This window comes from Equus przewalskii, chromosome 4 (assembly GCF_037783145.1).
Source record: "Equus przewalskii isolate Varuska chromosome 4, EquPr2, whole genome shotgun sequence".
Classification (NCBI taxonomy): domain Eukaryota; kingdom Metazoa; phylum Chordata; class Mammalia; order Perissodactyla; family Equidae; genus Equus; species Equus przewalskii.
The window spans coordinates 108,096,033-108,120,983 of record NC_091834.1 but is presented as its reverse complement, the minus strand read 5'-3'; the positions used below and the strand labels follow the sequence as shown (position 1 = coordinate 108,120,983).

General features: G+C 39.9%; 1 protein-coding gene across 2 annotated transcripts in view; it reads left to right on the top strand.

Moving 5' to 3' along the window:
* ESYT2 (extended synaptotagmin 2) overlaps window positions 1-24,951 on the top strand; it is a 92,089-nt gene that overhangs the window by 50,033 nt on the left and 17,105 nt on the right. Inside the window, exons 7-16 of one of the 2 annotated variants that reach the window (XM_070618120.1) lie at window positions 1,700-1,755; window positions 6,244-6,364; window positions 8,911-9,087; window positions 10,976-11,058; window positions 12,809-12,857; window positions 13,988-14,077; window positions 14,531-14,626; window positions 20,260-20,322; window positions 23,430-23,504; window positions 24,594-24,680. In XM_070618120.1, coding sequence (XP_070474221.1) covers window positions 1,700-1,755; window positions 6,244-6,364; window positions 8,911-9,087; window positions 10,976-11,058; window positions 12,809-12,857; window positions 13,988-14,077; window positions 14,531-14,626; window positions 20,260-20,322; window positions 23,430-23,504; window positions 24,594-24,680 — 897 coding nt within the window. The remainder of the gene's footprint in view (window positions 1-1,699; window positions 1,756-6,243; window positions 6,365-8,910; window positions 9,088-10,975; window positions 11,059-12,808; window positions 12,858-13,987; window positions 14,078-14,530; window positions 14,627-20,259; window positions 20,323-23,429; window positions 23,505-24,593; window positions 24,681-24,951) is intronic. The other variant, XM_070618121.1, reaches the window with a different exon arrangement.

The window sequence follows — 24,951 nt, the reverse complement described above, 5'->3', positions numbered from 1 at the left end:
CATTCACTCACACTCATTCTCACACACACTTGTTCTCTCACGCTCATTCCCTCACACCTTCATACTCGTCCTCACATTCACACATTCTCACTCACTCATACTCATTTTCACAGTCACACTTTTTTTTCTCTCTTGCTGCCTCCTGCTCTATCCACTCTCGTTGCTTCCTGGTCCCCAGCCTCCCCTGTGCTCAGAGACATGCCAGCTCCTGCGTCAGGGCCTTAGACGTGGGCCCTCTTCTCCTGGAGCCTTCTTTCTTACATTCAGATCTCCTCTTTTCAAGCCCAGCTGAGTCCTGTCCTTCCAAAAATTCTGCCTTTGCCTCCCTGGTGTTTTCTTTCTTTGACCTTGGGTAGCATTTAAATGTATCGCATCATTTTGACAAGAATCATCTGAGCCAGCCCTCTATCCTTGAAGAGTTCCATAGTCTTTGAGTCCCTTCCAGGTGACCTGCCCTTTGACAGGGCCTCTCATTAATCTTTGAGTGTTTCCTTAAGCTTTCTGATTCAACAAGATCCCCCAGGCTCATCTTAATAGTTTTTGCCCCAGGCCTGGAATCAGCTGTTTCTTCAAAATCCCTGGTTACTTTGAGTGAAAAATGTGTTTAGAGATCATAGTCAGGGTGCTAGGGGGTGCTGATTGCCCCTGGGTTGTCATTGCTTCTAGGCCTGTTCTTTTAAAGGGCCTATTGATATTTGCAATGCAAATTTATGTCTCATTTCTCTTAGACCAAAAAGTCTTGCTCTTTTGGGACTTTTTTAAATTGTTGCTTTTTAGTTGTGGTCTACCTAAAAGAATCTTGACTCTTCTAATTCATATTTATTTATAAACCATCTACCTCTCAAAGAGATTTGAGCGGTTGCTATATAGGTTATTGAGATCATGCAATTTCTCCTAGCATTTATTCTACAAATATAATGCACAGGTAATTTTGTTATGTGTAATATGCATTTTGATAGGAAAACAGGGTTTCTAATCAATGGTTTTTACCCGTCCACATCCACTTAATGGAATCTTAGCCAACTATTTAAGAATTATTCTAAGATAAATACCCACTGAAAAAATGAACAAAAAAAATTATAAATGTTGAATGAGTGGGTGGAACATGTTCACTAATGTCAGGAAAATACAAATTGAAACTTATAAAATACCATTTTTTAACTGCCAGATGAACTGATTTTTAATATCTATATTTGGTGAAGGTATAAAGAAAGAACGTTTTCATGCACTTTTGGTGGGATATAAATTGGTACAGTATTTTTTTAGAGCAATTAGGTGGTATCTATCAACATAAAAAGTGAACGTTTATCTTCGACCATAACTTCTACTTTTTGAATACTGGTCTGCATGTGCATACCAGGACATGGCATGTAAAAAGATATTTACTGAATCATTACTTATAATAAAAGAGAAATTATAAATATTCCAAGTGGCCATCAATAGGAGGATGGGTATGTAAATTATTATATGATTTTACTGGTGAAAACTATGACATTACAAAAAACAAAGCAAAAACAGAGGTGGGTGTCTAAATGCCAGCACAGGACGATGACCTTGATTTTTACAAAGTGAAATACAAGGTGTGGGGCAGTGTTATGTACTGACCCATTTTGTTTATAAAGAAACAAACCTGTATGATCTGATTTGATAACTGGAAGTAATTTTGATACTTCGTGTTTTTGCCCTTTTTTTAACACAGCTTGTAGAAATTAACTGGACAGGACTGACTAATCTTCTTGATATCCCTGGACTGAAGTAAGTATTATGTCATGTCCTATGGTCAGCTTGTTGATGGTGTTGTAATGTGCATTTACACTGTTATGAAAACTACACAGAACTGTTAAGGCCTGTCTCTACCAGGCGGAATCTGTGCCTTCCCAGCAGGCTCTCATATGAGACTCGAATGGAGAGACTGTCGTGGGCTCTGTTCTCATAACCTGCCTGAGACTGCTGGGATCCAAATGAGCTAGAGTAGAGTGGTTTTAGGACTTTAGACTGAGTCACTCGCCTTTCATTTTACTTTCATTCAACATGAGGCGTGTTTTGAGTTTTGTTATTTTAGAAAACTAACAGCCTTTTAGTATCTAAATTAATTTTTAAATTTGGTATTTATTATTTTTCCAGAAAAATAAGCTTGAAAAGCGAATATATGTTTCGAAACTAGCCCTCTCTGGGTTCTTTTCAAGTTTTGCTACCCCCTCCCCCTTCTGCCTTTTGTGCCTGTAGCCACTCCTCCTTGGAGGGTGGATGCCAGTTCTGGGCCTAAGAATGTGTGGGATGGCTCCAGGAGTCTGGGTGGGCAAGGTGAGAAGCCCGAAGTCCCTGCAGCACATGAGGGGAGTCCTTCATTCCCCTGGACCAATCTAGTATCTAAAACATGAGCACGGTTTCCCACAATAAGCATATGAAAACATTAGAGTGCATCCCTACTGTGAGAGAAGTGAGATCTTCCTACTTGTGTCACAATCCCCCTCACATGGTGGATGGTGACTGTGGAAAACCTGAGTCACTTCCAAGCGTCAGTCTGAGACTACAGCCTCAAAACCTGCTTTTGCTGGTTTTACTATTGTATTCAAAGGTTAAAATATAATTACTTACTGGTTAAAGTTACATATGTTTCTAGTGGGTACTTTGCTAATTTGTGAATTTTTTTTTCCCCTAAAATAGCTTAGAAATTAAATTATGAAAGCCTTCGTTTCGGTCTGTTTTTCCTATTCCTATGTATTTGTTTATGCCCCTGAAATGGCCATTAGAAAGAACTTTGTTTCATTATCAGGGAAAAATTAGGACTTTAATAAATTAAGGCATGTTCATAATAATAAAAGTCTTTCTTAGGTACTGTGGTTTACTGGATATAGAAAAATACTGTTATCTTTAAAAGATCTTTGGAAAGAAAGGACAATTTAAAAAAAGATTTGTTAAAGTGTTCATTAGAGTTCTTGGTTGCAAACAACAAACGCAACTCAAGTGGTCTTAAATAAGTGAGTAAATAAATACTGTTTTTTAAAGACAGTTTATTCATTCATCCAACAGATAGGTATTGATTGCCTGCTATGAGCCGGGACAGTTCTTAGTGCTGGGGTGTGACTGTGAACACAACAGCCACACACCCACTCTCATGGAGCTCGCAGTCCAGTGGCTCACTCCTGCCTCCTGTCACTGGGTGACTTCAGACACAGACAGGTGTTGGTGTTAAATGACTGTCCAGCTCTTGGCTCTGCTTTTCTCTGTGTGGCTTTGTTTTCAGGCAGGGTTTTGCTATGAACTAGCAGTTTCTAGCTTCTCTTCTGTAAGCTTAGCAACCTTAGTCAAAAAAGAACCGTTTCCACTAGTTCCAGCAGAAGTTCGAGGGTTGAATTCTGGTTGTCCACCCATCCTGGACAAATTCCTGTGATTCTGATGATCAGGTTTGGGTCTTATGCTCACCACTTGAGAAGGCAGAGAAATGCTTGAACAAACCCCAGTGAATGGGGGTCCCCCAAAGGAAGAACTTTCACAGAAGTAGGGGGAATGGATACTGGACAAATCTCTGTTGTCATTTAGGGTAAGAAAAAGTATTTGTTCTACATTCCTCCCTTTAATATCACGGGAGGACTGAAATAGACATAGGGTTGTGGAAGTCTACTCTGTAAATAGCGTTGTGTTAGCACCCTTAAAGGGTGAGCCAGAGGGCATGTTCTGCCCTCAGCAAGCCTGCAGCTCAGGAAGTCAGCCCAAGTCATTTATAAAACGGAGATACACACATACACATGTGCATATACACATGGAGATAACATACATACATGCATACACATACGTATGTAGCTCCATTCTATTTAATGATGTTTGTATGTAGGCAGATTCTTTTTATATAGTAATAGCTTCTAGCTATTGTTTTATATATAGATTTTATATACATAATATATAAAATATATATTCGACATATATAGAATTATATATATCATTAAAAACATATACTCATATAAACAACAGCAAACATAGATACAGAGAACAGATTGGTGGTTACCAGAGGGCAAGGGAGGTGAGGGGGGCAAAAGGAGTAAAAAGGGACGTTTATACAGTGACAGATGGAAACTAGACTTTTGGTGGTGAACATGATGTAGTGTATACAGAAGTCTAAATATAATGATGTACACCTGAAATTTATATAATGTTATAAACCAGTGTTACCTCAAAAAATATATATATACACTTGTGTATATTTTAGAAATATAGAGGGAAAAATACACACACCACTCAAAAACAAGGCTATGGCATAAAAGGGATATGTAAAAATATCCGTTTTAAATGAAATTATGTATTTTATATGACATAATTTATATTTAATTATGTAAATTTTATAAAATTGACATTTTATATTTATATAAATTTTATGTAATATATACATACTTAACATAAAATTTAGGGTACTATTTTTCACTCAGAGACTTTCTTCGAGTGAAAGCTATGGCAAGCCTTATGTTATAAAAGTAAATATTCAATAATTTTGAACCTAACATGAAATCTTGCCCCTAGCTTTATAAAATGAACATCTACATGCTGTATTTGGTGGTTAGAAAACAGAACTCAAGGTATTATAAAGTGGCAATAATTCCTGAATTACTTCAGTTTACCATAAATTTCAGCTATCCCTACTATTTTCCACTGAAGAGCCCTAAACTGAGTGTTGAAGGTGTAAGAAGAGATGAGAATTATGACAGAACCAGAGCTAACATGATGAATAGGGATGGTGTTCCGAAGCACAGAGAGGATCAGCCACAGTAGGAAGCCGCTCCTGTGTGATGAGACCGCGGCAGCAGTCAGGTCAAGCAGGGTGGCCAGCTAAGTGGGGAGGCTCCAGTGAGTGCTCGGGAGCAGCTGCAGCCATGACAAGTCAGGAGGAGGCTGAATGTGTGACAGGATGAAAGGCGAGTGTGGGGGGCACCCGGGTGGGCCTTCTGCTGGTTTGTAGGTGTCGAGCCAGAGCCTGCATGGTGTGAAGGTGAGTGGCAAGGCCATTGACCTACCACCATTGCAGCTAAGGGATTCTTGAAAACATTTATGTCCTCGGTGAGGGGATTCCTGTTTCAACAGATTTTTCGATACAAATAAAACTGGTATTTTGGGTGGAAAATGCCGAAAGTAAGAATGTGCTTGATATTGAAGCTTTGAAGGACCACCTCATACCTCTACTTTATGAACATATATCCACTGTCTGCCAGCTTAAACCCTCTGAGTCTCTTTGGAGCATTAACATCTAATTAACTGACCTATTCACAAGTAAAGTAGTGTTGTCTGTGGAGTTGGGTTTTTCTTTTTTTTCCCCCAGGTTCTGAGGTCAGGTCCCATATCTTGTCGTTGCATTTGGACACCCAACTTACAGTGAATGCTCAGTTACTACTCATTGAACGATAGTGCTGTCCCAGTGGATATTTTTATATGTACAGTTACTTCATGTATGTTAATAATTTTAACGTCTGAGAAGTACTGGCAAGAAGTAGAATTCTTTTAAAACTTTGCACTTCTGCTTAAAGGTGTCTTCTATAGCAATGAAACTTCATTTATGTATGCTTTCAGAAGTGTTGTCACATACCTGTTACTTAATTCTCACATTTACCCCAAAGAATAGGCAAAAAATATATATTAAATGTACATTTGTGTTTCTTTATCCTCCACAATTTTATTCTTATTACTGAGTTCTGTGTAGTGGTATATAGTATTTCAAAATTATTACAGTATTCAGTACCCAAATAAAGTGAAGAGAGAATAAGCTGAAAGTAAACTTCTTTTACCTCATTGGGGGGAATATAATGCATATGTACCCATGCATATATAACAAGAGAGAAATTTAATGTAATAAACATGGAATGAGTAAATGGCTGTTTGTTAGAGTATTCTCTGGACTTTTATGGATATTTGAAATATTGCATATTAAAAAAGAAAGTTAGTAAAATGTAAGTTAGTCATTATTAAATCAACGATAATGTTACATAGGAATGTATGAAATGTTATTTAGGACATTATGAAATGTCGCCAGAATGTTGCCTTGTGTTCTCAGAATAAATGCTACATAATAGTCACCATAGCAGTATTGTAGCTAAAGCGTTGAACTGCTGGTTTTAAATATTGTGTTGGAGAAATTAGACAACTCCAACCCTGTAAATGGGATGTTGTGTTGTGTTTGTGGTGAGTTTACTGTTAAAGCGACAACTAGCATTGATGTGTCTGATAGTTGGTTTGTTCTTTTTACCTCTTACCTCACAGTGGTTTATCAGATACTATCATTTTGGATATAATATCAAATTATCTGGTGCTTCCCAATCGAATCACCGTTCCTCTTGTCAGTGAAATTCAAATAGCTCAGCTGCGGTTTCCTATACCAAAGGTAAGCGCGTCTTAGCCTCCCTCAGCCCTTACAAGTACATATGGAGAACCTTCGCACACACTGGGTGTTGTAACTTCTTGCATTTCTCCTAACAGTGACCTTGCCACATGGATCTTGATGCAGTAAAGGTAGTTTCTCCTGCCACACTCCTTAAGAGGTTGGCTAATGAGTGTCTGACCTGAAAGCTTTCACAAAGACTTCAGATCAGTTCTTAAACCTCAGCTGTGAACCTCAAAGGTGCTAATAGAGATTTAATTCTGCACATGCTATTGCAAGTCATAAAGGACACTGTGATAATTTAGTTATCACAAAGCACATGTTACTTGTGTTATCAAAATGTGACTGCTTAGTCTAAGCAATGGGGACTTTGTCTAAGGACTGGTGCAGGTTTTCTCTCAGATGTGAGAATATGCTTATCTCTGGAGTCGTTAAATGAGCAGCGTGGCAGAAGCCATGCTGGTACTACAGTTACCCTGGGTGGGAGGAAGGGACGGGGCTGTATCTGAGCCACAGCCTGGGGTTGAGCCACAGCTCCACTTCCGGACATATTAATTGGCACGTCTGGGCCTCAGTTTCTTCATCTGTAAATTGGAGGTGATACCTGTCACACAGAGTTGGGTCACAGATACTGGAATCACCTTCATTCGAGTAAATAAGTAAAGTCGACTAAAGACTATGAGAACTGGCCAGTCAAGGACAGGCTAGCGAAGGAGGTACTTGGGGTAGACAGCCCCTCACAGGTATATGAGAGCTTTTCCCACTCTGTACTTGACCCACATCCCTCTAGTCTTGTCTGACTTTGGACTCTGTCTGTAGTGAGCATGACACTGATGCACACAGGATAGGTTACAGTTAAGTAACCAAAACAAAAGTGTTGAGTTGGTCCTGTTCAGTGGGAGTGGTGGTATTTTTAGTTTGTTTCCTGAAGTCGAAGTAGACAACTTTTCCCTGAGGCCTGATACTTTCTCTAGTTAAATTAGATCCCAGGGGCTGGCCCTGGGGCCGAGTGGTTTAAGTTCACGTCCTCCACTTCGGCTGCCCAGGGTTTTGCTGTTTCAGATCCTGAGTGCGGACATGGCACTGTTCATCAGGCCATGCTGAGGCAGCGTCCCACACAGCACCACCAGAAGGACCTACAACTAGAATATACAACTCTGTACTGGAGGGCCTTGGGGACAACAGATGTTAGCTCAGGTGCCAATCATTAACAACAACAACAACAAAAATTTAGATCCCAGTATCAGTGCACAAATCAGTAAATGTGTTTGAGCATTCTTAGACAGTCAGGGACTGCATGTAAATGGTGATCTCATAGGATTGGTACCATGTGACCTAGCTGTGTGGTAGACTGTACTATGATGTTAGCACAACCCTGACATCTTCTGACGACACTTTTCTCAGAGTGTATCCCCTTCGTCAGCAGACGCATAACTGTATTTTTTAAAAGTAACAGCACTCCATTTAATTGACGCCCAGTTATATTGTTGGCATTTAGCAGGTTTAGTGAAGCACTACATATGAGAAAAGGATGTCTTTTTCCTTGTCTGCTGATCTTCATCTCTGAAAATGCAGGAATTCCTTTCCATGCAGAAATCCTCGTGCTCCTTTGCCACTTAGGCTTTTTATTCTTGAGTGCGGGTGAGCGTCTCAGCCTTCCCAGATCCAGTCTTACTTAACCATGTGGTGGTTAATAATGGATGATGCTTAAATATGTTGCCAGATTATCTAAACTTTAGACATGAAATTGTAAACAGGAAATTTTGTTTGAGTTTTTAAAAGTGTATTTTTCTGTAAAAATGCCTATCTTCGTATGCTGATTGGGTTAGGAATGTCGCACAGTAATTTTTTAAAAAGGTTATGGGGGAGAATGCCACCCTACCGAAAGGTAACTTTGCCACCTTTGTTTGCTTTGAAAGAAATAGGAGTGAATATTTTTATTTTATCAATTAAACAACATTCTGGGAAAAGAGAACTGTATTTAAAGTCTATCAGTAGTAGGTATTTCAAGGTTTTTTCCTATCTATAAAATAATTTTAATGACAGTATTTCCTAGGATTGTTCTAACAATTAAATGAAGTAATCATTGCATATCAAGGGCTTATTAACGGGTCTGATACCTCCTGTAATGTTAGTTATCACTCACTGTAGTAGCAAAACAAGATTGTTTGGTGACCCACGAGGCCCTGTGTAATCTGACCTCCACTCGCCAGAGCCTGGCTCCTTGGGCTCCTGGAGCCCCGGGTTGCTCTGCAATCTCTGCCAGGAGAAGTCTCTGGAGGGGTCAGTGGCTCATGCCTTGCTCTCTTCCCACCTCTGGTCTCCGGTCTAAGCAGTGCCCCTTGGATGCTGTCCTCTTGCCCTGCTTCCGTGTTTCCTTAGCATGGCCTCAGATGTGCTCCATGGTCACTTTCTTCTTTGCTGCATGAGAAGAGGGTCTTTGTTTTGTTCCCTCTGCACCTTATTTTTAGGAGGGGCAGCACACAGCCATCCCTCCCTGTCTGTCACAGGAACCCATGAACAGTCTTCATGTATGTTCTCCTTTTCAGGGTGTTCTAAGGATCCATTTTATTGAAGCTCAGGATCTTCAGGGGAAAGATACTTATCTGAAGGGACTTGTCAAAGGAAAGTCAGACCCCTATGGAGTAATTCGAGTTGGCAACCAAATCTTCCAAAGCAAGGTCATCAAAGAGAACCTCAGTCCAAAGTGGAACGAGGTATACGAGGTAAGGTGTGCCCAGTCATGTCAGCTGGGCGCCCACACTCTTTAATTCCACTCCTGTCACGTGGCAGTGTGAGGTAAGGTGTGTCCAGTCGTATCGACTGAGCCCCACTCTCTAATTCCACTCCTGTCACGTGGGAGTGCGAGGTAAGGTGTATCCAGTCTTGTTGACTGGGCCCCCACCCTCTGATTCCACTCCTGTCACATGGGAGTGCAAGGTAAGGTGTGTCCAGTCGTGTCAACTGGGCGCCCACACTCTTTAATTCCACTCCTGTCACGTGGCAGTGTGAGGTAAGGTGTGTCCAGTCGTATCGACTGAGCCCCACTCTCTAATTCCACTCCTGTCACGTGGGAGTGCGAGGTAAGGTGTATCCAGTCTTGTTGACTGGGCCCCCACCCTCTGATTCCACTCCTGTCACACGGGAGTGCGAGGTAAGGTGTATCCAGTCTTGTTGACTGGGCCCCCACCCTCTGATTCCACTCCTGTCACATGGGAGTGCAAGGTAAGGTGTGTCCAGTCGTGTCGACTGAGCCCCACTCTGTAATTCCACTCCTGTCACGCAGGAGTGCGAGGTAAGGTGTGTCCAGTCTTGTTGACTGGGCCCCCACCCTCTGATTCCACTCTTGTCACATGGGAGTGCAAGGTAAGGTGTGTCCAGTCGTGTTGACTGGGCCCCACTCTATAATTCCACTCCTGTCACATGGGAGTGCAAGGTAAGGTGTGTCCAGTCGTGTTGACTGGGCCCCACTCTGTAATTCCACTCCTGTCATGCGCGAGTGTGAGGTAAGGTGTATCCAGTCGTGTTGACTGGGCCCCCACCCTCTGATTCCTCTCCTGTAACATGGGAGTGCAAGGTAAGGGGTGTCCAGTTGAGTCGACTGGGCCCCACACTCTCATTCCACTCCTGTCACGCGGGAATGCAGTCGGACTAGGCCGCAGTTGAAGTCCTTTTTGCTTTAATTTCCCATCTTTAAAAAGTGTCATACCTTCTATCCCTGCCTCACAACATTCTTGTCATACCAGCACATAAAATTTTAAACCTGAATTACAGAAAGCAATCATAGTAAATAATTGGCCAAATATTTTTCATAGTGTGAAAAATGTTGTGTGTAGTTAACTACACGTAAACTATACAAAAATGAGATTAATTATAGTTTGGTAAATTTTAATTTAGTACATCTGGACATCTCTACATGTCAATAAATGGACATTTATTTATAATAGCCATTCATTGAATAGATACTATCATTCCTTTACCCAACAAGATCAGCATTATAACCATTGCTGTTCCAGTGTGAATGTATTTTCCTTCATGTGGCCAAGTTTTCCCCAGTAAAGCTCCTCAAAGTAGAATTGCTGCATCAAAAGTTACGTGTTTTTGAAAGGACTGATACGTTTTTGCAAAATTGTTCTTCAGAACAGTAGTACAGTTTATATTCCACCAGCTTCCCATCCTTCCCTTCCGATTGTTGCCATATCTCTTAATCTCTGAGTGCTGGTAAGTGGATCACTTGTGGTTCTCCCAAGGATGGCATCTGAACAGAGCCACTTCAGGACAAGAAACATGTCCCAAGCCTGTACCAGGTTTATGAGTTCTGTCCTGTGACCTCGTTCTGGAGCAATTGAACTTCACCCATTGAGATGTAATCCCAGATAACTGAAAACAAACACAGTGGACTGTTACCATGTAGGCAAATATTTCAGAATGATATCCCAGTCATTGAGAAGCGTGTGGTTTGACAGGAAATATAAGTGCTTTACAACTGTTTACCACTGGAGAAAGTACAGCATATGGTGATATTTACTATTGATTATTGAGTATGATCATTATACTCAATAGGTGACAATATTAGTAAAAATGTAAAATAACTACTAATCATTAATTTTTCAGGCTTTAGTCTATGAACACCCTGGACAGGAATTAGAGATTGAGCTTTTTGATGAAGACCCAGACAAGGATGACTTTCTGGGAAGGTAAATCCTTCATGGCTGTAAGGAGACCATAGGATCGCTTTTTTTAATAATTACTCTTAAAACTATAATTTAAAAAATAGATTTATGTACATGTTATATGTATTTTTAAATGGCTCTTAGGTATAATATTTGTTTCACCTTAGACATCTTAAAACAGGTTTTATTCCTAAAAAGTTTCACATTTAAGTAAGAGAAGGAAAGCTTCTAGATCTGTGTCTGTCACAGCAGCCACTAGCCACATTTAAATTATTTAAATGCTGTTTAAATTAAATTGATTAAAGTTAAACAAAATTTAAAATTCACTTTCCTAGTGTGCTTGCCGCATTTTGTTAAGTGCTCAGTGGCCACATGGGGTGTGTGGCCCCAGATGCCAGCGTAGCTTTCCAGCCTTCGTACCATGCGGACAGCTTTCCTCTGCATTGTAGAAATGGGTTTTTTAACTTTTTCAATTTGTTGGGTTATTTTTCAGGGGGGAAGTAGTAATTTACATTGTGCCTACACATTGGGAAAATAAATATTGATTTGTTTACTTCAATTGAACAGTCAGTGCAGCTGAAAAAAATGAGCTTTTAAAAAATACACTTTGGGGGGCCGGCCCGGTGGCACTGCGGTTAAGTGCGCACATTCTGCTTTGGCGGCCCGGGGTTCACCAGTTCGGATCCCTGGTACGGACATGGCACCGCTTGGCAAGCCATGCTGTGGCAGGCATCCCACATATAAAGTAGAGGAAGATGGGCACGGATGTTAGTTTGGGGCCAGTCTTCCTCAGCAAAAAGAGGAGGCTTGGCAGCAGGTGTTAGCTCAGGGCTAATCTTCCTAAAAAAAAGTACACTTTAGCCTAATCTTTATTTAACTGAATTTCTTGTGGCAAAAAAGATACAGGGATTAGATGACATTGGGCAGATTTGGCCTCATCAAGAATGGCCTATATGTTGTGCTGTGACTTATTCATGAGACAGTTTAACAAGGAGCAATGGAAAGATTTTAAGTGGGGTCGTGAGGGGATCAAATTTGCCTTCTAGTAAATCCACTGTGTGGATTAGATTATCAGGGATTGAGCCTGGAGTCTGGCAGACCATTAGGAGACTATTGTAATATACCAGAAAAGAGATGTGAGGGTCTAACCTGAGACAAAGATTGTAGGGGTAGAGGTGAGGGAGTGGCTGCAAGAAAAAATAGGTTTGTAACATCCTATCTTAGTCACCTCTGGCTTCAAGGCTGGGGGGTCCATTCTTTGCAATAGAGTGGGACTATTTAGGGGAAATGGAACGGGCTGTCTCAGACATGCTGAGCAAGAGGTGTCTGGGGAGCTCCAGGTCCGCCTGGCCCAGAGCTGAGGAGCAGAGTTGGGACGGTGGCAAAGGCTTAATTCAGCATGTGATCCGTAGTGGCGGGTGGCAGCGCTGAGGGAGAGCGCGCCAAACAAGACGGCTGAGTATTCCTGAACATTCTTGGCACATTGTAAATGGCCACATGGTGGGGAAGACCAGCTGCTTTACAGCTCTCACCTCAACTTTGCCAAACTGAGTGCTTCAGCCTCCCAGGAACTCAGCCGTGCTCTCCTCACCCTCTCTTCACACTCTTGGGTGTGAGTTTGAGGGAGCTTTTGGAAGAAGTCTGTTTATTGATAAACTGTGTAGCATTTTGTTACATTTCTGGAGTACTTTTTCATAGACAAATGTTTAAGGTTATTTCAATTATAAGGAGTGTGTTTTTATGTTCTAAAGTTGTTGTATTATTATTTCTATAGTCTTATGATTGATCTTATTGAAGTTGAAAAGGAGCGCCTTTTAGATGAAGTAAGTTTTCTTTGCATATTGTTCCACTTAATAAGCATCAACTAAGTTACCTGCTGCCGCCCACTGCATGATGCTCACAAATATCGAGAACATGGCCTTTTAGTAATAGCAAAGAAAAAGAAGTAAGTTTGAGAGCCAAATCAGATAGTATGTGTTTCGTACCTACCATGTGCTAGAAGTTCATAAGAATACAAACACAATCTGACTGTCTTTCAGGCGACTGTGTGCTCTCTTTCGGAGTCAGGGCAGGGGCCTGGGAGAAGCTCCCTGATAATGGGCATTTTAAAGATAGCTGGGGTTAATGAGCAGAGCTAGCACAGAGCAGGTGATGAGAAGATGTCACATGAAAGATATCTGTCAGGCAGTGGGAATTGACAGCAAGCAGATGCTACCTCAAACAGGATATTGCTATCAGAGTAAAAAGTATGAAAAAAGGAAAAGTTTGTGGTGGCTTCTAAAAGATAAGTAAAGCATAACCAAATCAATGTTGAGATCTGCTGCTTACAAAGTAAGGTGTTTTCCTTCCCAAGCAGACAGCATTGCTTCAATACATATTTGCGTACCTGTTGTATACCAGGTGCTGAGAATAAAACCCTGCATTTGTGGCACTCTCTTCTTAACATTGAGTATTTGGGGGCCATCTTTGATTAGTTACTTTGTGGTTTTTAAGTTGAAACAACTGTATACTATTTTGTTAATTAGTATATCGTGATGAATAAAAACAAACATATTAACTTGTTGGATATTGAAATTCAGTATTTAGGATCCATGTTATATTATCTCTTGGCCCATAAGTTCTGTTAAAATTCATACTTAGAAGCCTGATAGTACTGGATGGTACTGGAAGACGTGAATCTTTGCATGTAAATTAAAGATGAAAATTGTATTTACTGCACAGGGCTTTTGTCAGGATTCAATGAGTAAGTGTATGTAAAGCATTTAGAATGGTCTCCAGCCGGTAGGCAGTGCTGTGCAAGTTCCATAGAGCTGAACATGGCAGGATTCAGTCCTTCCACGTTAACTGAGAACTGTTTATCCCTCAGTGAGCACCTTGTGACATTTGTAGAGACTGTTTAATTTGAATTTTGATTCAGGAGAACTTTTGCTGAACTTGTGCGTTTTCTCTTCAGTGGTTCACCCTAGACGAGGTCCCCAAAGGAAAGCTGCACTTGAAACTGGAGTGGCTCACGTTAATGCCAAACGCCTCAAACCTTGATAAGGTGCTGCAAAGGTTTTCCTGTGATGACCAACAGGCTGAGATTCATATCTTTAAGTTGTGTTGCTACTCAGTTTAAAAAGAAATTACAGCAATAATTTTGACTGTTGTGCTGTAAGTCACTACAGTAGTATCAGGGATAAATTAAAGATAATGGGATATTTTTAAGAGAGATTTACAGTTCATTCACACCTGTTTTACAAGATATTAAAATTGTGTGCTTGATATAGTACAGGGATCTGGAGAGCCACAGATCACCTGAGTGCTTCATTTAATTGATTTGTTTAGATTCTTGTCATTTAAAAGATATTTATTGTTTTTATTCTCTCTGTATTGCATATATTAGATGGTTTATTTCTCTACTTATTTTTTTGAGCATTATAGACATACTTAGGTAGAAATAGTCTAACATTTTGTGGAAACAGGCCTGTTGAGGCTTCTTTTCCTTTCCTTGTAGGTGCTAACAGACATCAGAGCTGACAAAGACCAAGCCAATGATGGTCTTTCCTCTTCATTGCTGATCTTGTATTTGGATTCAGCGAGGAACCTTCCGGTAGGTAACGCCATGGGAACTCATTCAAGTGCTCATTCCCTGGGAGTGGATCTTGCTGTGTTCAGCCATGCTGAGTCACCTGTTCTTGTTGCTGTTATTTTCACTTCCCTCCAGCCTGAGAGAGCAGCAGTGGAGATGGATAAGTGTGTATTTGCTTCAGAGTGTAATTTTCTCTTTACACATCTTCCTGATTTATCCAGGGTGTTCAGAATGATCTTTACGCTGACTTGTTTTATGAAGAAATCTCCAACACATAGGAAAAGAATATGCCTAGTTTTTAGGGAAGAAGTTATTCTGTAGGAAATCACTAATTATTAAAATTTAGTTACCTAAAGATGGAAATTATCTCTGTTTGGCACGGGAATAAAATGAAGCAGCTCTGATGACAACCCAGAGTTCATCCTGACTGTGGCATGGCAGGATGACAGGCCAGGCAGCGGTGAGAGGAGGAGGGTGCTCAGGACGTGCGGACACAGCACAAAAGATACACACACTGCCCCTGGTGATCTGTCACGCACACTGCTTCTACAGCCCGGGCATGTGCTGCTACTCATTTGCCTCACAATTGTTGTGCTCTTAGAAAAAACTATACAGTACAGTTTTTATAGGTAACGACTGTCACCTTGGAGAAGGAAAATCATGCCGCTTCAGTCACGTAAGGCCTGGTGGGATCCTCCACCACCATACCTAACCCCACTATTTAGGATAATGTGGTCATTATAAACGTTATGTTGTTTTGATAATTTTTTTTGAGTGCCCATTCAGTTGTTCAGTAGATGGTGATTCTTGCTTTATTTATTGTATCAAAGGCCAATTTTGTTGAAGGAAAGACTACTGCCCCCAACTACAGGGTGTTTTCCTCCTTAGATTGTAGTGAATGCACCTTCATCCAAGTGCCTTTGTAGATACCCTCCCTGTGGGGATTCACTTGGTGGAGACAGACAGGTGGGCACAGAGCACTCACTCAGCCCTTTACGGTGATGCGTCTGAGAGTCTGCTGGGATTCCGGTCTCACCTCAGCTCACCACAGTTGGACTGTTTCCTTCACCTCATGAAATACGCATTCTCATGTCAACTGTACATTTTATTTAAAGTTTTTAACAATTGAAGTCTGATTGATCATCTATTTTTTTCACACTGGGAAGATGCAATTGAACTGTTTGTGTAAATTATATATAATTGTACTCTTTCTTTCAGTAAAAGTTTCTTGACTGATTTTAACTTCTTAACCTCTTAGTTTCTCGTAAAGTATTACCTTAACCTTTTGGCCGGTCTTCCAATCTGAAGTCTATGACTCTATCTGTTATAATTTCCATTTGGGGGAAGTTGTTTCATTATTTAACGTTTCTAGAGTATTTCTTGTGTGGTAGAACTTTCTGTTTTTAACCGTGATAATGTTTGTTATAAAGTCATGCCTGATGACAGTGAATTTGTTGTATATTTTAGGAGATAGAAAATAGTGTTGGTGAATTGGCAAGAAGGAGTAGGCCTCTCTTTAGAACTGTTTTGTCACATTAAATTGAAATTTGAATAACGTCACGTAAGCAAAAGAAAAGAAAAGTGAATTTATTAACCTTCTATTAAAAGCGCACCTTGTGCATGAAGTATGCTCTGGCCGTCAGAGGCAAAGCATCTTTGCGAAACTGCTGCCCTGCGGGTGTGTTTGAGGGGCGCTCGCGTGTCGGCCCCCTGCGTTTCTGCGGGATTCTTTGACTCTGCCTTTGCACTCCTGTTTATTAGTGCTGCCTGTGCATTCATTGACCACAATCCACCATTCTTTGCTTTCTCCTCCCATTTCTACTTTCCTAAGAGTATCTACGAGGGAAACTTTGGGTGTGGCTACTTAAAAGAGAGGCGAGCGTCGGGACTAGTGTTTTGTGAAAATACTACCTCAGTCTATAGAGCACTATTTGTGAGTTCTCCAGTGTTCTTTCTTCCTTTATTTTAATGGAGACTGCTAGAATGTGGACTGGACCCTCTAATGCCGTCTACTCCGTGGTGGAATGACGTCGCATGCTGCTTTAATTTCCTTGCATGACTTCAGTTACTGTGTGTGTTTCCTCTGTGCTTGTTTTGTAAAATGTAACACTGCTGTAACTAACGTTGGTGACTGCATCTGATGATGAGATGAACAGACCTGATGAGTCACGAAGAAGCTCTAGCTTCCTAAACTGCTACTGGCCCATAAAAAAATAAAAATAAAAATTTTTGTGAGGAAAAAATGAAGCTGTAATGATTACAATTGATTTCCTTGTGGTTCATCTCAGTGTGAGATGTGAAGATTTCTTTGCAAGTTTTCAAAAAGTTTCCTTAAATCTACTTTCTCCTCCTGACCAAACACAGAAGTGCCAGAACTTGGCTTTCCCTAAAGTCCCAGCTGTGCCCATGGGGACAGTCGGTGAAGACATAAATTCACCTGTTACCCTGAAAACGTGCCTTCTCCCTCACTGTTTAACCAGAGCCCCTAAGGGAGAAAATAGAGTGTATGATCCAGCTTCTTTTAAGGAACTTAAAGAATTTCCTGGAGTGGATAATGGAGCATTTCTGATCTCTCTTTGGGAAGCTGATTTTGGTCTCATTCTACCCATCTCCCTGGGGGCTTGCTCTGGCACCTTGACTCCTCATATTGTTTTTGGCAGATAGTTGTTTTTACTTGCTTTGGGGTCAGAGAAAGCCGCCGATAGCTTAGTCATTAGTCTAGAAAGTCACCCTTTCCGGACTAACTATTGGTTTAATTCAGTAGCTAGTGAGATTCGTAAAGTTCATTCAGCCCTTTAATCTCGTAGTGGTAGCGCTTTGCATTTTTGAAGAGTTTTCATTTCTCTTTCCACATGCATTCTCAGTCTATTCTTAGTAAAAAGAAGAAGGGGGGCAAAACTTGGGGACTAGGTATTTTGTCCCAAGTAGTAGATGAGGAAAGCCCAGACTCGGAAGAACAGTTAGGAGAGCTGTTCGGAGCTGCACTGACAGTAAACGATAACCGTGGCCCCCACACCCCTTACTTGCAGCTGTTTAAAAGTAAGCATGAGGCCAGCAGTGCATGTTGCAGCTGTTTTCCACCACTTGCTAGTGAAGTGGTTTTCTGTCCCGGGTCTTCCTAGTGGAAGACTGTGTTGTGAGCTGCTGTGAGTGGCAGGCGGCTCTGCTGCGTAAGCTCGTAGTCTGTTGCCAGCAGCTTTTCTAAGTTACTTTTTCCATTCTGTAACTGCTTCTTTGAAAGAAAGTATTTCTGACCTTGTGTCAGGATTTTTTAAATCGCTTTGTAATATTTAGCTAAGACATTGCTGGGTGATCAAAACTAACTTTCCTCCTGCATTATCAAAATCACATACTCTAGGGCCAGTCCGGTGGCATATGGTTAAGTTCATGCGCTCCGCCTCAGCAGCCAAGGGTTCACAAGTTCGATTCCAGGTGCAGCCCTATGTACCACCCATCAAGCTATGCTGTGGTGGCATCCCACATAAAATAGAGGAAGATGGGCACAGAGGTTAGCTCAGCAGCAATCTTCCTCAAACAAAAAGAAGATTGACAACAGATGTTAACTCAGGGCCAATTGTCCTCAGCAAAAAAAAGAAAGAAAAGAAAAGAAAAGAAAACCACATACTCTGCTTTATATAATTCACATAGAGTCATCAACAAAGTGTTCCGTAAAATAAATTTGAACAAATTAATGGCTTTTTTGTTTTTTACCTATTGTTTTTACTGTGAAGTTAGATCAGTACTTTTCCACATTCCTCTAAAGGCTGAGACTGTTGCTGTTTCTAGTAAAAGTTTTACATGGCTGCCAGCGTGTTGCTCTCTGATCTTCTACCTGCTCAGAATTTCAGAGGAATGCTGAGGGTGTGCTCTGCCTCCAGGCCAGCTTTAGAACTTGAGGCTTACAACATACCGTGCTATTGCTGAGCACTTTCTAAGGGCTGTACGTGTCTCCCTCATTTAGTCTCAGACCATCCTGATCACTTCTCAGATAAGGAAACAGACACCACAGAGAGCCTGAGGGACTGGATTAGAGACCCAAGGTCACGGCTAGTAAGTAGCAGAGCTGGGATATGAACTCAGCTGTGTCACCTAGAGTCCGCATTTTTGACCCTCCTGTCTACTCCATCCTGGTATAAAGTGAATTTGCTATTATTTTATTAAGTTATGAGTTCATAATGCTGTATATGGAGTTTATCTGAGATGAGTGGTGTTTTTATTAATGTCTATTTCATACATAAAAATGCCAGCTGTATAATATGAGACCCATGGGTGTTGATGATGCTAGGAGCTTTATAAAAGTTATCTTGGCTCTCATTTTAAAAGCACAGGTGGCTATTACCGCCTCCGTTTATGGTGAATACCCAAGGGTGGAAGGTGCAGTCATGTTCAGAGGCCTTACACTGTGCCTCCACCTAGCGCCCTGGATGATCTGGTCTGTCTCACCCCCAGGCCTGTGCAGCTTTCACAACCTCACTTGGCTCCTCGTGCACCCGTATCCCCACACCATGGCCTCTCTCCTTGTTTGCTTTAATTGATGCATGTTAGAATAATATGTGCGGTTAGTACAGGTCGTATCTATCCAAAGTGAGCTTCAGGAAAGGTTCTTATGACACCTGAATATTGTCAGTCCTCACACCTCAGGGCAAGGGTTCCCAGCCTCCCCTGTCTTGGCGGCCCCAGAGATGGAGCTGGTGGGTCCAGTGTTTTCAGAGTTCCACAGGCTCTTCAGTGGCAGCCTGGGCTGAGGGCTGCTTTAACATTGCCTTAATTTCATTTGACCAGATGTTTGATCTTCTCATCTGGCCCAGCCTGCCGTGATCATGGAAGGCTGGGAGACTGGTTGTCTTCCATCTTTATTCATTATAAAATCTTTTCCATAAAAAAAATAATAAAATTCAATTTGTCGTTTGAAGTTAATTACAATTAAAATGATAAAATCTTTAATCTTAAACATTAGTCCTCAAAGGAGTTTGTACAACTCAGTCTTGCCTTTTTGAGGGAAAGAAAGTAATGAATTTTTAAAAATCAATGGAAGTAGGACTTAAAACCTGTAATAATAGCACTTTAAAGCCAGGAGAAACTTTTGAGGTGATCTAATCAGCCTCTGCATTTTGTACATGGAAGAGAATGGGGGACAAAGTAGAGAGGGCCCCATCTCTGCTGTGGTCTTGCATGAAGAAGGGAAATTTCAGGAGGAAGGAAAGTAGCATCTGTATTACAGGATATGATTTGGCTTCAGAGCCATTTGGGCATCTTTGGTCCCTTCATTATACTTTAAATAAAACCTTTAGTTTAATTATAATTGATACTTTAGGGGTTTATTCAAGCAAGGGATAGTAAATAGAACCTCTTCCCAAAGTGTCACTCTTGGATTTTTCACATCCCAAAGACAGGGGCTGGGGACTAAAAGACTAGTAACAATGGAGGCAAAGGAGATATGTTTTACTATTTATAGATTAAAGATTCATTCTAAGGTAGAATCTTGGGCATAAAGAAGAATTTTACAAATGATTTTTACTGTTTTTGTGTAATCCTTGTTGGTTTTCGTTTAAAGATTTTTTGTTCTCATAAATTTCATGTCATTAACCTTACATAAACTCCTCATTGCATGTTTTATTAACCCTTGGTATATTCATTTTCTTCTGACTTGAAAGAGTAACCCATTAGAATTTAACCCTGATGTCTTGAAGAAGGCTGCAGTTCAGAAAGCTTTAAAGGTAAACTAATAGTTTTCCCTTCGAAAAGTTAATTAAAACATATTGAAAGAGATGATGCTTTAACCCTTATGGGTTTATCAACAAATTGCTTCCAGACTGATGTAGTCATTAGTTATCTAGTTGGAGAGAGCCTGCTTTTGTTACCAAGTATTAGTAGTGAGAAGAATGAAAACCAGCTTTAAAGATAAATTTTGTAAAGTACCAATATGATAAATTGGACTTCTGTCCTGTTGGCCTTAGGTAGCAATATCTAAGGTGGCTTTAAATCATCTGTATTTTAATTGGATTTGAATTTGTGAAAATGGTGAAATAGAGGTTCTATTTAAAATGGTAACCAGTTTTTAGGTTATGATTGACTGATATGCCTTGTGCAATGTGGCCGTCCATTTAAAAATCACCTCTTCCAATATGCTGAATCAGGGCCGTCTCTGAGTGGGTCACCTCATGGCTTTTGGTGCTGCTGGGTTTGGGTGACAGATCTTTGAGAATCTTTAAATTTCATTAAATGAGGTATATTGAAAACTAAGCTCCACTCCCTAAAACGACATGAACATGTATTTTTCTGGCTAAATTGTTAAAAGTTTTCTATGACTTACAATGTTTTATTATTTTTTTATCTGATTGCTTTGATCATTTTAGGCTTAAATATTTGGGCGTGGGGGTGGTTAATGTAATTGTTTTAAGAAAATTCCATCCAGAGGAATAAAGAATGGTTTGTAATCAGTTAAATTTTAAAAGTGAGGAAGACTCATGGAGTCTGCTTTGATGTGATATGCCTTCAGCCCTTAGCGCACCCTGTCCTGTGGCTGCCAGTGAATTACTCCTCTGGAGTACTAACTAGCACAGTCATTGAAATAACTGTTCCCATCAGCACACTGGGCAGATTTATATCAACAGTCTTCTCCTCCTGCTTCTTTGATATTTGAAGGTTATTGAGCAGCAGAACATGATGGTTACAACAAAGACTCTGAAGTCGGACTGTCTGGGTTTGATCTGTTCAGCAGTGTGACCTACAGCAAGATATTTAGTCCTCTCTGTTATTCATAGGACGGAAGTGATATAATCTTCTTTATTGGAGTATTGAGTAAATTAAATAAAATCATGCATGTAAAAGTGCTCAGGATAGCTAGGGATAATATGTGTATTTTAATCATTATTACATTATCTCATTTAAGCCTAACAACTAGATTCTGGAAATGGTATTGTGCCCATTTTATAGACAGGAAAACTGAGGTTCAAATAGATGAAATATGTAGGTCTCATTAATCAAGTGGTGAAGAGCTGAGATTTAAATTCAAGACAGTCTGACTTAAATTTTTATTTTTATTATACCTTGTGTCTCTTACTTGTGCTAATACATTTTGAATATTGTGTCCTGGTAGAAAACTTAGTCAGCAATTTAACCTTATTTCATAGAATCTAAAACATCATCCATTGTAAAATACACCATTATTTTATGTACCACTAAGAAAGGAAAAAAAGTGCCTCTTAAGATTTGATAGTATTTTATACTTACTGAAAGAATTTTTAGATTTAGGATAAACATAGATTTTTATCATGTTACATGCACATGTGAAAGGAAAATATAAGCAAAATAAATTGGTTAAGGCAGTGACAACTATCTCCATACCACGATTTGCCCAAAAGCAGGTGCATAAAGTATCAATTGTAAGTTTCGTTCTGTTTTCAGAAACATTAGAAAGAAAGAAAAAAAAAGTGTGTCTTGAAATTGATAAGATAAAGTAAATCTCTAGGAATGAATGGCTACTTTTTTAGAGATGAAGTAAGTATATTAAGAAACAAACTCAGCTTCTGTATCAAAGACTCAAAAGTAGCAGTAACTTAAGCAAGACAGAAGTTTATTTCCCTCGAATATAACAGAATTCTGTGACTCTGCTGTGTTCAACCCCTGCACAAAAGTGGGGGGCGTGGCAAAGGAAGGACACCCCTTCTCTGAGGCCAGACTGTTCCCTGGCCACACCAGCTTCAAGGGAGGTTCGGAAACAGAATCTCTATTTACAGAAGACTTGTGCTCAGCCAAAACTCCGGGGTTCTGATGTTAAGGAAGAAGGAGAAAATGGATTTAGGGGAAAAATTAGTATTCTCTGCCACAGTAGTCTATAGCCTTGGATATTTTTTTAACAGTATTTATTTCATTTTGCAGAATTCATTCACATCAAAAAGATGAACCAGAAAATAGATTATTGCAGTAGGTTTGGGCTAGTAATATTTTATTCCAGTAATCATGAATTTGATGCCTTTTTCTGTCATTGCTGCAGTATTGAGTGTTGACTCAAATTATTTAACTAAAAAACATTTTTGTGACCTTCTAATATTATTAATTTCCACTAACACAGATATTTAACTGCATCTTCTTGTGGGGCTAAGTTATAAATAAACCTCATGTCCATATATGTTGTGTTTTACTATGTTTTCTTCTATCAGTTGTCTGTACTAAAGTATACTTCTTACCATTTTTTCTTATTCTTGAATTTTTCTCATTATATTCATCTCTGCTTAATTTAATGTGATTCTAGATTGATGTTTATTCTTCCAGTCAAAATTACTTAGCAGCTGGTAAGCAGGATTTGATGTCTGGTAGCTACATGTTTGAACAGCAGATACTAAGTTAAAAACGTAAAAACTTGTCTCTGACATTATAGTATTTTTATTATGCCAACCAGAGGACTATTCCCAATTATACAGTCTTTTACATTTGTCCTTTCTCATGTTTTTCTGTATCCATTCGTTGCACTTGATTCATTTTGTTATCCCAGTAAAATAAGTTTTGAGAGCTGTAATTAACATTAAAGATTTCCAGGAGATTCCATTTTTCCAAAGTAGCTTGCTATAAAGATAAAAGACCTTAACATTTAAAACTTGTTTGCAAATAGAAGTTTTCTTAATTTATTTCATGGTAGATACAGTTATGGCTTTGGGATGTGCTTAGCAATTGTTTTCCATTAAATTGTTGCCAGATATTTCCTGTAATTAAAATATCAAAAGTAAATAGAAATGACTGTTAATATAAGCCAATAATTATGTTTTTAGTAAGCCCCATTTCAAGATGTATTTGTTTATTTTGTCTGTTTTTTGTTTTTGGATAGTCAAGGAAGAAGATAAACAGCAACCCAAATCCTCTTGTCCAAATGTCAGTTGGTCACAAGGCCCAGGAGAGCAAGGTGAGGCTGATGTTCCCACAGTTGCCTGTGATGTCACTATCACAGGGGGTGGGGACTGCCAGGCTGGTGATGATGCAGGTGTCCAGACCATTGATTCCATGTCTTCCTTTTGTTTTCTCAAAGCAGTCGTTTGATAACCAGCTACTTAATTTGGTAACAAATATATTTTTGGTATTATACTAGTATATTAATTTTGGTAAAAAATAGCATTTAAAAATAACGTATGAATGTGCTTTTGTTTGATTTCATGGGTAGATGACGAGGGACAAATTTCTAAGTTTCCTTAGAATACTCTATAAATGTTTCGTTTAAAAGATAACCAACAGTGTGCTTAAAATTCAACAAATACAATTCTGTTCAAGAATTGAGAGAGGGCATTGCTGTTGCTGTAATAAGTTCTACATTCCTAAGATGAGAGAAAACATTTCAGGAATTATATGAAGTTACAGGCCATTGTTCACTTTTAACTGTGAGTTAATTTAAGAAGCTTCCTGACGTGCAGCACTGTGTCATCCCCAGGGCAGTAGGGGGACGAGGCCCAAACCAAGCAGAAGTCCTTGTCACTGGGACTGGCGCACAGGGTAGGGTGTCATATGACTGATTTCCCTCACACACTCTAAAAGCTTTGGCCTGTCTCTCCGTCTTTTGAACACTTTCCACGATTTTTTTTTTTTTTAAGATTGGCACCTGGGCTAACAACTGTTGCCAATCTTTTTTTTTTTTTTTCTGCTTTATTTCCCAAACGCCACCCCCCGCCCCCCCCCGTACATAGTTGTATATCTTAGTTGCAGGCCCTTCTAGTTGTGGGATGTGGGACGCCGCCTCAACATGGCTTGACGAGCAGTGCCATGTCCACGCCCAGGATCTGAACCCTGGGCTGCCACAGCAGAGCACGCAAACTTAACCACTTGGCCACGGAGCCGGCCCCACTTTCCACGATTAATACATAGTATTGCGTGCTCAGTAAATATATGCCTTGGGATTTAAAGTCATCCCAAGCTTCCAAATACAATAAATGGATAAACACACTGTTGGTAGCCCCTTTCCACAGAAAATATCGCAGCGCTCATATTTGGATATTTCTTTCAGATTCGGTACAAAACCAATGAACCTGTGTGGGAGGAAAACTTCACTTTCTTCATTCACAATCCCAAGCGCCAGGACCTTGAAGTTGAGGTATTTTATTTGCATTTCTAATATATTTGTTGAAATATAATCAAATGCAAAGAACTGCACATATTTAAAGTGTGCAATTATGGACCCATCACTGTAATCAATACATCTTTGTCAACCTTATCCCTACAGTAATTTTTTTTTTAATTTTCAACTTTTGATTGATTATTACTACTATCTAGAAACGTGGTTGATTTTTATTTTTATTTATGTCATATTGTACAACCCTGCTAAACTTGTTTATTCGTTTTGTTGGCTTTTTGTGGATATCTTA